Source organism: Pelodiscus sinensis, chromosome 19 (assembly GCF_049634645.1).
Source record: "Pelodiscus sinensis isolate JC-2024 chromosome 19, ASM4963464v1, whole genome shotgun sequence".
Classification (NCBI taxonomy): domain Eukaryota; kingdom Metazoa; phylum Chordata; order Testudines; family Trionychidae; genus Pelodiscus; species Pelodiscus sinensis.
The window spans coordinates 23,213,160-23,228,996 of NC_134729.1; the positions used below are offsets into that span (position 1 = coordinate 23,213,160).

General features: G+C 44.1%; 1 protein-coding gene across 3 annotated transcripts in view; it reads left to right on the forward strand.

Moving 5' to 3' along the window:
• The window catches only part of UHRF1 (ubiquitin like with PHD and ring finger domains 1), a 31,138-nt gene that overhangs the window by 7,868 nt on the left and 7,433 nt on the right, over positions 1-15,837 (forward strand). For all 3 annotated transcript variants that reach the window (XM_075903059.1, XM_075903057.1, XM_075903060.1), the window contains exons 3-11: positions 1,885-2,148; positions 2,954-3,129; positions 3,852-4,067; positions 8,749-8,855; positions 9,001-9,187; positions 12,268-12,391; positions 12,483-12,590; positions 14,238-14,342; positions 15,641-15,747. In XM_075903059.1, the coding sequence (XP_075759174.1) occupies positions 1,885-2,148; positions 2,954-3,129; positions 3,852-4,067; positions 8,749-8,855; positions 9,001-9,187; positions 12,268-12,391; positions 12,483-12,590; positions 14,238-14,342; positions 15,641-15,747 (1,394 nt within the window). The remainder of the gene's footprint in view (positions 1-1,884; positions 2,149-2,953; positions 3,130-3,851; positions 4,068-8,748; positions 8,856-9,000; positions 9,188-12,267; positions 12,392-12,482; positions 12,591-14,237; positions 14,343-15,640; positions 15,748-15,837) is intronic.

Genomic DNA, 15,837 nt, shown 5'->3' on the forward strand with positions numbered 1-15,837 from the left:
GATGGGGAAGAAAACCTCCAATAATAAAGCATTTGCAGCTTTGCAACTGATGTTGCTGTTTTCAGCATGTCATCTGGCACTTTCCAATCTTGTGTCTGTTCCTCCAGTCTTGTGTCTGTTCCTTGTGCATGTTCTTTCATTCTGTGCTGCTCTTTTCTTTAAATTGTCCTTTTGGTTTTCTCTGTACTGTTCTTCTGATACTAATTACTAGTCAATGTCACTTGTGATACTATTACTAGAGTAAGTATACAAAGATTCTGCTGATTCTCGACTTATGGGTTTGATTAGTGTTATGATTCTTCATCTCTGCACAGGAAATAACTTGACTGTTGCTGTTCTATCCACATTTCAAGTGGTATCCCCATAGTTATTTTATGCCATAAATCATAATTGAATTCTCAGTGATTCTTCTGAAGTGTAAGTTTTTGTGGTTAACTTGTTTCCCGCTGATAGAGAACACAGCTTTGAGGATCACTTTTTTTGGTGGTTTGGGCTGGGTTGGATGATGATTTCCTGTAGAATTTCTATTAGTCAGACCTTAAATATGTGGTGAAGCTTGTCTAACTGCAGCAGCATCAAGTCTTATGCCTTAAATGTGGAATAATAATAATTTAACAATTTCAAGAACTTTAAGAGGTATAGATGTATCTGGTCATCTGTATCTTTTATTACTATTTATGTAGTCGAGTCAGTTTTGCCACTGTGCTGTGCAACTTTTTAATTTTACTTTCCTTCAGTTTTCTGAGTTGTAGTCACTGGAATCAGTCTACAACTGCTGCTGTATTTCTGAACAAAGCTGCAAAGTGAAATTAAAACTGGTCAGTTTTACACTGACATTCAGAACCTGAGGAAAGTGGAATGACTTGGCCAGTACAGCAGTTCTACCACAGCAAAGATCAATGGTTCTCAAACTGTTTGGCCTGTGGTTCACCCCACTTATTGCAGATCTTTCCACAGACCACTAGCCGACCACCCATCATGATGAAATGGTTGCAGGAGTGGGCTGAGATTGGGGAGATCTGGCCCGGAGGTTGGGTGCGGGAACAGGCTGAGGGTGCAGGGTCTCAGTGGGGAGGGGGCACATGTGGATGAGGGGGATGTGGCGTCTGGGCATAAGGAATGCTTATCTAGTTCCACACATCCCACTGCTCCCATGATTTTGGCCAATGAGAACAGCAGGGAAAGCCTCTAGGCTAGCCATTTCCTGTGCTGCTGCTCCCCCAGTTGGGGGGGAAAAAAGAGGAGCGGTAGTGTGCTTCCTCCTGCAAGCTGGATCTGGTCTCCCACAGTGGGAAGCCAGCACTAGTGCCCCAGTCTTGTGGGGGAGAGAGGCAGAGCTGGAGTGGTAGCACAGGCTCCCTTCTGTGGTGTGTGAGGGCAAGCCTGTGACCTGCCTGCAAGACTGTTGTGGACCACACTTTGAGAACTACTGGCACAGATGGACTTCTTTTCCCCAGTACTTGTATGTGTTTGTTTTATGAACAAATTTCCAAACGGTAAGAATTAAGACTGTTAAAATGCATTTAAGTAACTGTAATCACTGAGAATGTCAGCAGTTAAATGGGTTCGTGCAGGGCAGCAGTCAGCTCCCCTGATAGAAGGGCAGCAGCGTGGGGCGGGGCGTGGTAGTGGGCTCCCATCTGCCTCCTTCTCCCAAGTTGCTATATCTGATAGTCAGTACCTGTGCATATGTAGTTACACTTTCACATCCTTAGTTAGAAGGAAAATCTAGTACATATCCATAAATGTTTGAAAATTACAAATATTGCTTAATTCTTGTTAATGCTTTTCAAGTCACTTTATCCTGAAAATGTAATCAAAGGCAGTTTTGAGTTGCCTTTAAAATATAAATTAACTAGATTAATTTCTGAATTTATCCTGTAGATGGAAGACGGACACTCCCTCTTTGACTACAGTGTTGGATTGAATGATATTGTGCAGCTACTTGTAAGACAGAGACCTGCTATGCTTCCTGCTATTAGTAAAGAGAAGGATTTGGAACTCTCAGATACAGACTCTGGCTGTGGCTCCGGCCAGAGTGAATCTGATAAGAACTCCAATAACGGAGAGGGTGCAATGGAGTTGGAGTGTCAGCCTAGTACAGTAGCTCAGGCTGACTGGGTTGATCCAGGTTTTGGACTCTATAAGGTGAGTGTACACCAGATTCCTTTCTTTAGTAGAAAGTATTAGCCAGAAATGAACAGCAAAAGCTCTTTCTAAAACTAGCCTTGCAAAACTGCTTCGAACAGGTACCTTTTTCTGAGCTTTTACAATGGAATTTAACATATGAGTGTTTATCAACTCAGTATAAGCAATAACTGTTTAGTAAGGCTGTCCTAAATTATTTACTAGCAGCATTTATCTATGAAACACTGTTGTGTGCTTGATGATGCAAAAGACGTGTTAGGACAATTCCTGACCCTATTAGAGTGGGAGAGAAAATCAGGATGTGCTGTGGAGCCATCAAGAATTCAAACATAAATTAAGTGTCCAGTTACATTTCCCAAAAAACTGAATCTTGTAGAGCAATGGGGGCAACCTGTAGGCCACATGCAGCCCATCAAGGTAATCCAGAGTAAGCCACTCTACTGCGCTGGTGGGCAACCCGTAGTCCAAGATAATTTACTGGTGGGCTGAGAGACATATTGATGATGTTGACTGTTTGCGGGCACAGCCTCCCTGAGCATCCAGTGGCCGTGGTTCACCATTCCCAGCCAATGGGGGAAGCCCTGTGGTCTGTGCTGGTTCCTGCAGCTTTTGTTGGCCAGGAATGGCACACAGTGGCTACTGGGAACTGTGCCAGTCCATGCCCATTGACAGTTAATATTAGCAATATGTCTTGTGGCCTGTCAGTGGATTAACTTGATTGGCATGAGGTTGCCCACCACTGCTGTAGTGTGGCTTAACAAAGTTACAGACTTATCTCTTCAAAATTAACTTTTGCTTTGTTTAGATCAATGAGTTTGTAGATGCTCGGGATATGAACATGGGAGCATGGTTTGAAGCCCAGATTGTAAATGTGACCAGGAAAGAGAAGGCAGAAAATGAGTCCAGTGATAGTGATACAGAGTCTGAACTGCAATCAACTGCTGCTGAAGAAGATATCCTATATCATGTGAAATATGAAGAGTGAGTTTTACAGCTAATGAAGGTCATTTTGAATGCGACACACTCATGATGTTGAAGAGTTTAGTCATGTAGAGAAGCAAAATGTTTGGCCTGATCTGCACTAGAAAAGTTTATCAGCATTAGGCATGTGAATGGTTAACTGGTAAGCCTCACCATTAATGGGTGAGGCTTACTGGTTCTAGTTAACTGGTAGGGACTGGAGCAGCCCCTGTCCGTGGTGGGCCTGGATCAGACTGTGTCTCCCAGGCAGTCTGTGGCAGGCTGAAGGGGGCCACTGCAACCTGTATCCTGCCTTCCTGATCAGTTAACTGGTTAAACATAATGTTTAACTGATTAACATCTTCCATTAGAATTTTTAATAAAGATGCTTCTGCACTATGGGTGTTTTGCCAATATAGCTCTACCAGTTTATCTGTAGCGCTAAACCCTTTTTAAGTGCAGACAGGACAGAACACTACCAGCTTGCCTAAACTATATGCACATAAAACTGGAGGCTGTGTCATTTTTTGGGAAACTAAATGGCGAAAATATTAAATGGGATATTTAATTTAAATATTAAATTTTGGTGTGCCCTATTCTAGTAACGGATTTACTGAGGGCAAAGAAGAGATTCAACTCTTGAACAATTTTGAGATGGGTGGGCATACACTGTTCTTAAAACCAGGTGGTTAAATATGTGAAAATAAATCTGATTATAATTTTAACTCTTTCCCCCAAAAAAGCTACCCAGAGAATGGAGTTGTAGAGCTGAGTTCAAAAGATGTACGTACTCGGGCACGGACTGTTTTGAAGTGGCACCAATTAGAAGTAGGGCAAGTGGTGATGGTCAACTATAATCCTGATGAGCCAAAAGAGAGAGGTTTTTGGTATGATGCAGAGATTTTGCGAAAACGGGAAACTAGAATGAACAAGGAGATGTATGCAAAGATACTGCTTGGGTAAGTAATCCTTAAGCCTAAAAGAGTGAAAAGGAGATGTAGATTTGTAAAATTACTTTCAAATTTTCTGTTTGCAAGTAATATTCTTTATTGAATAGATTCTACTTATCGTCCTTGCTTTCAATTTTTTAAAATAGTTATGCTGCTAATAAGACTAGCAAATTGATTGGAATGTAAAATTCTAACTTTTGTTAGCCATTTGGTTTTCTTTGGTTCATTTAATTTGGACATCTATTAGACTAGTAGAATGAGTTCCACTTGCTAGTTTTAATTCATTAGCCCAAATTATTTTAATATCTTCCGGGGGGTGGGTGTATGTGAACTCCATTGCTTTCATTTTATAAATGCTAGGTAGAAAAATACTTTGTAGGATGCTATGTTAAGCTTCTTTTGATGAAGTCCTGACTTGGAGCATGAAGGTAGATGCAGTTATCTAGACACTATGAATTTATGCCTTTGAAACAGAAATGGTGTGTGGGGACAGGGGGCTGCAGTAAAGGTTGGAGTGAGGCTGGGCTTGGGGTGGGGCTGGCTTCTGCTCGGGGGCAGCCCTTGCCAGTGGGGATTATGCACCCTACCCACAGGCTTTTTGCTGGATAGGGATGTGATATTGTAGTCAATTAAACCAATAAGCTTTTGCTTATTGGTTAACGCTATAGATGACACACATTTTTCCCCCCCCTCCCCCCAGCCAGTAAACTTTTTTTTTTAAAGTGGGCTGGCTTATATCAGAGGCAACAGTGTATGTGGGCAACAGGCAGCCAACCCACATGGGGAGCTGGCTTTCAAATTGGCTCCCCTTGCAGATCAGCTCCCACCTTGCCAGAGCACACTGGCTGCAGGCCCCACCCCTGGGGAGGATGCAATAGTCAAGTAACTGATAAGAATTCATGAGGTTAATTGACTATTAAATTAACTGATATTTAACATCCCTACCCCAGGGGCTGGCATGGCCTCTCTCCCTTCCTCTTGGTTCCTCCCGGGCAGGACGGGAAGCAGTGGAGGTGTCTCCCACTTACCAGGGCTGGTGACATGCAAGATGGTGGAGCCCCAACTGTGCTGGCCACTTCCTTAGTGGTATGACTGCCCCCTGTGGTCACTCCACAGTATACCTCTACCTTTCAGGCTTGCTGCCTCCAGTGGGCACTTCGGAGGGATGCTATACTAACAGTCCAGCTCCTCCTTTTCCATGTTATGGAAAACAGCCCTGTTCCCAGCACTTTTGGTTTTTCTTTCATAACCAAATCCTGGCCTTCCTTAAGTTAGGAGAAGAGGAAGCTGCATCCCAAATTTGATGATCCTACTGTTTGGAAGGAGATCTTGAACAGACCGACTCAGACAGATGCACAAATCTCTAAAAGGCCAGAATCTTATCTACACACTTATTATGGTTTTGGTGCCAGTTTTTAGTTCACACATTTCTGACCAACCTTGTATGGGCCTTTATATTCAATCCAGTGGCATTATTGTGTGTAATAAAGCTTTTTTAATGTTGCACTCAATCAATGCCAGTATTTCAGGGAATGTTCTAGGCATCAATGGTCAGAATCCTTTTAATTTTTTTAAGGGAATTTGGAAAACTGAAAATGGAGGATAAATGAGTCTGATAGCTTTTAGCACCTCCGCAGATCAAAGAACTACTTGATGGTATCCATTAACACATTCTAGCATAATAAACCTGATCATTCTATTGATGGTTTTAATATATTGACAAGCTGAATGACTTCTCTCCTGCACCCAGATAGTGCAGGAGTCAGTGCACACAGTTGCAGAAATGTGAAGGGAAAATGAGGGACCTTAGTGTCTGGAGAGGGAAAGGTAGGCATTCCACAGCCTCTTACGGGTTTGGGAAAGGAGTAATGAGGATTCATACAGAGCCCTTCCCATGGGGAGGGAAGAATGAAGCATGCCAGAATGGCGGCGGCGGCCGGGGGGGGGGGGGGGGAAGGGGAGGATGATGTATTGTGGTTTAACCCTGACCAGTAAGGAGTTGTCAGCATTTGCTCTCGCAACTCCGGGTGCCTTAAATGGTAATGATAATCTGAGATTGATCCATTGGTGGTTAGTTTAGTGGGTCTGATTAAGACCCTCCAAGTCACCTGCAGATCGCTTTCCTGGGATGGGAAGAATAAGAGGTCAATGGGAGAATTTCTCCCATTAACACCTGTGGTAACTCAACTTAAGGGACGTCAACTCTGGCTATGTTATTCAGGTAGAGTTATGTACCTTAAGTCGGCTTTCTGTTGTAGCCCAAGATAAAATCATAAATTAGGCAATTATTATAACTTGCTGAAGGAGTTTCTCACCTATATTCAGTTCCTAGATACTTCAGCTGCTTTGGTTGAAGGACCCAATATTCTGTGAATTGAGTGCTCTGGTCACTTGAATCCCCCCAAGTGATGGATCACATGTTTTTTTCCTCTGTTTTTATAGTCCAGGAAACCTTTTAAAGTGTATTTGAAAATTCACTGCCTGATGACCAGGGCTAGTCCAACAAGCAAATGTTCCTTTGACTGGCAAGAAATGCCTAAGAATACTGTGCTTTAAATACATTTTAAGATTATAATTCTAGCACATACATATCTTTGTATGTGACCTACATGCATCACTCAATGATGGATGGGTTACTAGTTTTTTTTCAGTGAGATGTTATGCCACCTTGTGAGTATATATCTGAACATTGTTAGGTGTCATGAGTATGTGAGGCCTGACAAGTTAATGACACAACTGTGAATCATCAATGGGCCTCTGTAAGGGGAGGGAAAGCATGCAGAATCCCGAGTAGGTGATTGGAGTGTCTTGGTATGGAGGAATGGGCAATGCACAGCCAATGAGATATGGGAGAAATAATGGCTCTGTGGCCTTTGGTATGGGAAGACTGGAATGGGAGGTTCATAGGATCTCTATCTCAGAGGTTAGGTAGAAATGCAGGGAGTTTCTGAAAAAGGGAGGGGGCGGGAAAGAGGGTTTCAGGCAAGGAGCTCAGTTTCAGTATTAAAGTTTTGCAACTTTTAGATGATATCTTAATAATTTTAAGCATACTTTTGCTGAGAAATGCTTGAATTGTAGGTTTGCATTGAGCTCAGCCCCCACCTCAGATAATGTTGGCTTCAGCAAATCTTGTTCCCTACGTGGGTGATTTTATGTAGTCTGAATTCCTTTTCATATTGGTAGGAAGGATTGTAAATCCTTTCAGGCTGGGGCTCTTTTGTTCCCACCTATGGAATCTAGGTGGGGTCTTGGTCCATGTCTAGAGCTCCAAATAACAATATAGGGGGCGAGGTGGCCAGGCTAGAGGTGCTGGCAACAGCCATCAATGTAGTGAATGTGGAGCACTCAAAGGGTACGTCTAGTCTACATGCCTCTGGCGACAGAGGCATGTAGATTAGGCTACCGGACATAGTAACATGAAGCGGCGATTTAAATAATCGCCGCTTCATTTAAATTTACATGGCTGCCGCGCTGAGGCGACAAACAGCTGATCAGCTGTTTGTCGGCTCAGGGCTCAGCGCGATAGTCTGGACGCTCCCCTGCCGACATCAAAGGTATTTGTCAACCACCCAGGTATGCCTCCTGGGATGAAGTTTACCTGGGTGGTCGTCAAATACCTTTGATGTCGGCAGGGGATCGTCCAGACTATTTCGCTGAGGCGACAAACAGCTGATCAGCTGTTTGTAGCCTCAGCGCGGCAGCCATGTACATTTAAATGAAGCAGCGATTATTTAAATTGCCGCTTCATTTTACTATGTCCGGTAGCCTAATCTACATGCCTCTGTCGCCAGAGGCATGTAGACTAGACGTACCCACAGTGAGGCTAGAATGAAGAGATTGTTAATAGAAGAATTTGCTGTGGAGCTGGGTTAGAGGGTGTGGAAGAGACAGTTGAGGAGGGTAGAGTGCTGAACAGGAGAGAGCAGACACTAGAGCAGGGGTTCCCAACCTCTTTCGGTCCCCGTATCCCGTTGACTTTTAGTAAACCTTCCTGTACCCCCTATTCAATATGAAAGGAAATACATTCTAGACTCTAGAATCCACAACTTTTTTCATTAACATGACTACTTTTGGAATATTTCATTTAGGATAATCTAGTTATTTACCAAATATTCCCCGTACCCCCTTGACAAGCTTCTCTTACCCCCTGAGGGTACGCCGTACCCCAGGTTGGGAACCCCTACACTAGAGCCTGGGAAGAAATGAACAGCTGGGTAAAGAAACTTTTGTTTTTACACACTAGCCCTAACTTAACTAGAATATGTCCTTGAAATGAATCTATTAAGACTTCTCTACACAGATGTTTTGCACTGCTATAACTGTAAAGTACTTTTTTACAGATATATGTGGGTTTCTGTATTGCTTTTAACTATATTTCTAAATCTGTATAGCTGACCAAAAATAGCTTATAGACCAGTGCTTAGTCTACAGCTGGACAGGAGCAACAGTACTAAGGCCATATCCATTACTCTGGGCACTATAGCACCATAGCTACAGTGCTGTTGCCTCATTGATTAACAGTCTGTTAATTGATCACTTGTGTGACTGAGAATGCTTCATTGACATTTCTTTTGATACAGGATATATTTACCCTGTCTCCTAGTCTACATTGCATAGCATATCTGGGGAGCAGTGAGTTTGTGTGTTAAAGGGCTGATTTTTACTTACTTTTATGTCTCTTTCCCCTTAGGGATGCTGGGGATTCCTTGAATGACTGCAGAATTATCTTCGTGGATGAAATTTACAAAATTGAAGAACCTGGTAGTGTTAGTCCAGCTAGCAACAGCCCGTTAAAAAGTGAGGTTTTTTTGTATAGCCCTTAAACTTTACACTGCATCCTATTATTGTGATGTGAGAATGTTTGAAGCTGTGCCCTTCTTAATATAACTACCTTTTTCTGAAATCTAAAGCAGCAGTAATTATAATTTCTGTATATTCATAGGGCAGAGTGGACCAGTGTGTAAACATTGTAAAGACAACCCAAACAAGACCTGCAGGATGTGTGCCTGTCATGTGTGTGGAGGTAAACAGGATCCAGATAAACAGCTAATGTGTGATGAGTGTGACATGGCTTTCCACATCTACTGTCTCAACCCTCCTCTCAGTAGCATACCAGATGAGGAGGACTGGTAAGTCCTGAAAATGCCTGTTTAGTATTGCAACTTGTATGTAGGCTGTGGATGGTGAGAAGTGTACGGCCTTGTATGTGCGCACATACCATTTTAACCAATTTTGTTACATGGGGAAAGACCCCATGAATGATATTAAAATCAATTTAAAGCTGAATTGTAGCTATTTCGTTTTAGTTCAAGTTAATTCCTTATTAAACAACTACCAGGGGGCTGAGCCCCCTTCTAGCAGCGCTTGCCAGCCTCCTTTCTGGGGCTAGCAGCCCTGGCTCTCCTTCCCCCTCACCTCTCTCTCCCTCCTCCCCTGCCCCCAGCTGCCAGGGAGGGCCAGGCCAAGGCTCTCTTCCCCCATCTGCTAGCCCCTTCCCTGAGACTAAGCTGGCACCCCCTTCCCGCCACTGGGAGTGGGGGGTTGGGCCCAGCTGACACCATGTCTGGCCTGGCTCTCCCCCTCTGGTTGCTGGGAAGGGGGGCCGGGGCAAGGTTGTGCCTAGTTCCTCTCTCCCCTCTTCCCTCCTCCCCCAGCTGCCAGGGGGGTGTTCCACGGCCTCACCAGGCCCTGCGCTCTCCCTACAGCAGGCAGGTGGGTGGGAGGGATGGAGCCTGCAGTGCAGCACTGAGCACTGGGGAAGGAGGTGGGGGGAGGAGGCAGATGAGATGCAGTGTGATGTGATGACATCACTGTCCTGCAGGAAAAATTTTTTATATAATATGAGAGAATTCAGGTTTAAATGAATCAATTAAACATGAGCTGAACCTGTGGGGTGGTGGTTTTTTTTTAAAAACAAAACTTAATTTAAAACATCTTCAGAGACATTTTCTGTGACTTTGGCCTATGTTCAAAAATTAGAATGGCTTAGCTATGTCACTTAAGGCTATGAAAAAGTCACACTCTCTCTGAGCTGTGTACTTAAGTCACCCATATACCCGGTATACAGGCAGTCCCCGGGTTACATGGATCCGACTTACATCGGATCCCTACTTACAAACGGGGTGAGGCAACCCTGCACTAGCTGCTTCCCCCACAGCAGACCAGGGAGACGCGAAGCTAGTGCCCCCCCCCCCCCCAGCAGACCAGGGAGACGTGGAGCGTCTTTTCTCAGCAGACACCTCAGCTTGAGAATAAAGGACTGAGGGAAGTGAGGTGTGGGAGAATAAAACTGAGCTCTGGAGAAATGTTTGGCTAGAGTTTCCCATACAATATGTACCAGTTCCGACTTGCATACAAATTCAACCTAAGAACAAACCTGCAGTCCCTATCTTGTACGTAACCCGGGGACTGCCTGTAGGTGCGGATAGACAGAATTTTTCTTTTGACTTTGTGCCAGCTGCTAGTGATTAATTACATTGACAGAAAAGCTTTTTCCATCAATGTAGGAAGCTTTTACACTACCTTTTAGATGTATGTTTTAGAAGTATTGGGACATAGCTAAATAAGACTTCACCAGTACTATGAAGCTTTGCCTTCTCTAAATTGGGATGGATCTCTGAATTAAACTGTTCTGAGCTTTGGATCATTTTCTGAAACCACAAATCTTTGTTTTATAGTACTAAAAATATGCTGGGCTTCTTACAGTAATATGAAAACCAGTCTGATTCAGTTTAAAATCTTAAATACATTTAGTAACAAAGGAAAGGCTATAGTATGTGGTTTCTCAGCCAGAGTATTACTGTTTTTTATAGGTAAGTTTTATGAACACTGCTGATTTGTGGAAAGCAAAATAAGCAGCCACTTTGCCAACACTGGCCAATCGAAAAGCACGCTGCATATGCATTTCATGAGTTAAAACTTTTTCCTGGTTGTGTTGAACTAAAATTTCTATAGTAATTAGTGTTTTTTTGGGGGGGGGGGAGGAAGTGTGGTAGGGATGTTAAATATTGGTTAATCAAATAGTTGAGCAATCTCAGAGTTCTTATCAATTAGTCAACTATTCTGTAGTCCCTGGGGGCGGGGCTGCAGCTTCAGTCTTGAGGAGCCCCCTGCCTCTGCGTCAGAGGCAGCAGCACAGGGTGCCAGGCGGGCACTGGTCCATGAGGGGAGCCAGTTTAAAAACCAGCTCCCCATCATCATGGGCTGCTGCCTCTGATAAAAAGGCAGCTATGCGGGATGGCAGCAGCCCCTGTCCAGGTAGGATTTGAGCTCCCAGACCTGGTGCAAGTCAAAACTGAGCCCGGCTGCCTGCCCACCTGGCTCCTAACACTCTTTAAATGCAGAGCCACAGCAGGAGTAGGTCCTGGACACAGCATGAGCCAGGCTGATGGCCCACCCTGCTAAAAAAATTACTGGCAGGGGGAAGGGTGAAATGCGTATAGTTCATAGCATTAACCTATAAGGTTTTGCTTATCGGTTAGTCAGTTAACCGACTATACTATTACATCCCTAAAATGTGGGTGCCCAAGTTGACTCCTTAAAGGGGTCTTCAGTATTCTGAGAATTAAACTGCTTTTAAGACATCTTGGCTTGGGCAAGCAAAATAACTAGATGGGGATTAAGCTATCCTCTTTATGTTGTATTGTTGTGGCAGTGATAGCTTGCATACTTTTAAAACTACTGCATATTGATATCTGATGAATTCTCTCTTGTCAATGTGATCATTAGAGTTGCTAATCTGACTTGTAGTCACTTCAGTGATTGTGTGTGGGGAAGAGTTTATTGGCAGGATGGAATGAGCCAATTTGTTTCACTGCAGATAGCTGTCAATGTAGATCCTGTCCAGAGTGGAGGCAAAATGATGCCAGCTAGTTGAACAGTTACTGCAGAATTTTTGTCTTGCCTTGTCCATCGTGGCTCCACCCTTTTTGAGATCCAGGTCATTAAACATAATGTGGATATTTATTCTCTGTTCCAGCAGTCCATACTATTTCTCAGACAGCCCTGTCTCTGGGGGCCAGGAAAGCTGTGCATGTACCCTGTCTGAACAGCTGTAGCTATTAGAATTTTAATTCTCTCATTGAGAGACTGTCAGTATAGCAATGCATACAACTTAAGATGAAACTTCTCAAGCTTCTACTTTATAATTCACCAATCCCAATACTTGAGGGGCTACCACAAGCTAATTTTTACTGACTGGCAATTCTAGGTATTGCCCTGAATGTCGGAATGATGCAAGTGAAGTGGTTTTAGCAGGAGAGAAGTTGAAAGAAAGTAAAAAGAAGGCCAAGATGGCATCTGCTAATTCATCCTCTCGGAGAGACTGGGGCAAGGTTGGTATAAAGCTTGTTTTGTTTGGTACCTTAATATGTAAAGCATGATAGTTCACGGTAGTTCTTAGATTTGGCTTTCTCATTGAAACAGGGTATGGCATGTGTGGGTCGCACGAGAGAATGCACCATTGTACCCTCTAACCACTATGGACCAATTCCTGGGGTTCCAGTTGGCACCATGTGGAAATTCAGAGTCCAGGTATGAAATAGCAGTGCTGCAGTGACAGGATAAAATGGGAATGAAGTACTTCTTGCCCAAGGAATTGGAAATAGAATCTGTATTGGCATATTTGCCGCAGGACTTCAGCATGCTGAGAGGAAAATACTGGCTCTGTCTGTTGTGAGTGTAAGGTATGGGGACTTGTTTTGTCTTATGTGTTGAGGTAAAAAGATGACTTGAATCGTTTAAAACTCTCCCGTTTTGCTGGAGAGGTCTCTTGATGACCTAGATATATAAAAAAGGGCTCTTTCACCCCATAATTGAAGGGAGTGAAGAGTGGGAACTGAATTAAGCATAACACTTCCCTTTACTCATCCCTAACTGTGCTATGGACAGTCAGAATAAAATAGCTTTCCCTCAACTGTTTCTCTCCCCCTTCTCCTCCCCCCCCCCCCCCCCCCGCCTTGGTATCTATAAAATATGAATTTGTGTCCATCTGAGTTAATTATTCAAGAACTCCTCCTAAATGGTAAGAGCTAGGACCATCAAATTTGATATACAGCTTCTCCATACCCTATGTTAAGTAAGGCCAGGGTTTGGTTGTTTAGGGAAAATGAGATGTGCATGGAATGGGATTGGTTTTTGATATCATGGAAAAGGAAGGGGCTGATCAGAGGGACAGTTATACTGCAGAGTTACCATGGCGGGGGGGGGAGGGGGGAGGAGGAAGAGATGGGCACACTAGGAAGAGAATGGCCTATTGGGCCAGGGTTCCATGTTGCTGTCCACCAGTCCAGGTAAGAGTGCCTCAAACCCCTCTCCCTTGGCTGAAGCACTGGACCTGAGGGGATGCAGAAGAGGGATGGTAGATCACAGCCGGCCAGCAGCCTAGCTGCCCCTTGGGCTGGGCTACACAGGTGTCCGTCGTCCCCCCCCCCCCTTCCTGAGTAGCCCAACTGTGTCTGAACCATGCAGCCTTGGATCTCCCAGCCATTGCCCATTTACACCCCCCTCACCCCTCCCCCACAGGAGCTGGCGGCTAGGGCTAGACACCAGAGATCTCCCCGCTCCCCCCCTCCAGAGCTGAGGGAGGTGCACCCTTGCAGTGTCATCCTTGCTGCTGCAGGGCCCTGTGACCTCCCTGTACCTCCATGCGGCCAGTCCCTTGCCCTGAAGGACCCAAGCAATGCTGAATAAGTTTTCTATCATAAATCATCTAGTTCAAGTGGCGCACAAACATGAATGTTTCCTTCACATAGGGTGTGTCTACACAGTAGGGCTTAACTTGAAATAAGCTATGGAAACTAAGCTACGCTAATTGTGTAGATTATTTTGAAAGTGAGAGGACGTACACAGCACTTACTTCAAAATAGAGCACTTTTCTTCGCTCCTCATGAGGATTACAAGAGTTGGAGTAAGAAGTCCTCCAGTTTGACAGTATTTTGACATTATTTCAAAATAACTTGCTGTGTAGACGTACCCATAGTCAGCATCCTGGGGGGGGGAAGGGGAAGGGAGCGGATTTGTCCATTAGACATTGCTTTTCATCTGTGCCTCCTTCTCAACCTGAAGTTATAGGGCCCAATTCGTTGTTTGTTTTCTCAATGCTCTGGGCAAATCAGATGCAAAACATTGTTTTGATTTAATAGTATTTTGCACTCACTTTGCACGGGTGATCTCTTCTAGGTGAGTGAATCTGGTGTTCACCGGCCCCATGTAGCAGGTATACATGGCAGAAGCAATGATGGTGCTTACTCTCTGGTCCTGGCAGGAGGTTATGAAGATGATATAGTAAGTGAATCTTGGAACTGTGTTGTTGCTGATCTTCTCTCTAAATGATCCCGGAGTACTGAATTATATTTTTGTATTTAAAACACAAAGTTGGATTAATCTGATTCTCTGAGTTCTACATCACATCTTTTACCTGAAGAACTTGACACCAGTGCAGACAGGGAGAACAAGATAAAGAAGTGGGGGGTCAGGAACAGGTGAATTAAGCTCCTATGACACTTTTGTGTCTCTCCTGTCTCTAGGAAACAGTACTCTTCCTGGAAGACCCATTTTTCCCCTCAAAATGCACAAAGAATCTCCTCTTTCCTTCTTCCCACATCTTCCTATGTCAACGTAGTGTTCCTACTGAATTAGGAAGAACAGCTGACGCACTACTTTAAGGATTTGCCTGTTGGCTTTGTAGTGTGGACAGGCTTGACTCTCACTGGCTTTGTCCAAGAATGCTTCTCGTTCTTCTGCCTCTCAGCTTTATTCCTCCAATACATGCCTCCACAATCCATGAAACCGCCAGTGAAACATACAACATATCTTAAGTTCCTATTGGCCCGTGGCTTAAATTTTTGTCCCACAAGGTCAGACTTTGGCACAGTTATGTCAAATGGTATGCAAGGACCAAGGGGAGGCAAATTGTATTGCCCCTAATTCTGGGGCTGCAAGGGCTGGTTTGACTTCCTGATGGAGGCTAGTGGGGAGCCCTTTTAACTTGTGGTGGTGGCTCAGCTTCCTGTTTAAAAAGCAATTTAAACAGGAAGCCCAGGGCAAGGGAAAAGGGAACAGAGGTGGTGCAGCAGGAAGTGGGGTCTCTGGCTCCAAGATACTAGCTTGACTAAACTTGACTTTGAGAGTTTTAAGTTTTGCAACACTATACCAGGGTCCTGAGGTGAGGACCTTATTGAAAAGGGGGTAATACTGTTTTGTTAGTGGCATTGGCGTTTCCTCCTTTAGATCTGTTCAAGTGAATGTATTGATGCCTATTTGTAAAAGTAAGGTTGAGGCTCCCCTGCAGTGCTAGAGCTGGTCACAAGTGGGCGCACAGAGACTGCCAACGCCTTTACAAATCCCTTTCACTAGTGCTGTACACCGTCACCTTGTACTTGTTTTGTGGCTCCTTTTGAACTGTCTACACTAGTTCAAGAATCGACAAGACAACTGAATCTGGCAGAGCTGGGATTAGGAATCTGTCTTCTGTGTTCTCAACTAGATCGGTGTATTGCTCTGTACTGTTGCACCAGAGCTGTACTGCTTTGTTTCATCTACTTTGTGAATATGGATGACTAAACAATCAATGTATGTTTTAGGACCATGGAAATTCTTTCACTTACACGGGGAGCGGTGGTCGTGATCTTTCTGGAAACAAACGTACAGCGGAACAATCTTGTGATCAAAAACTCACCAACATGAACAGGTAGGATACTTTCAGGTTGTGCCTCATGAAACTTCCTGCTTCGTGTCTGCCCCTACAGTAGACTAATAAAAGCTAATCCTGTCATAGAAA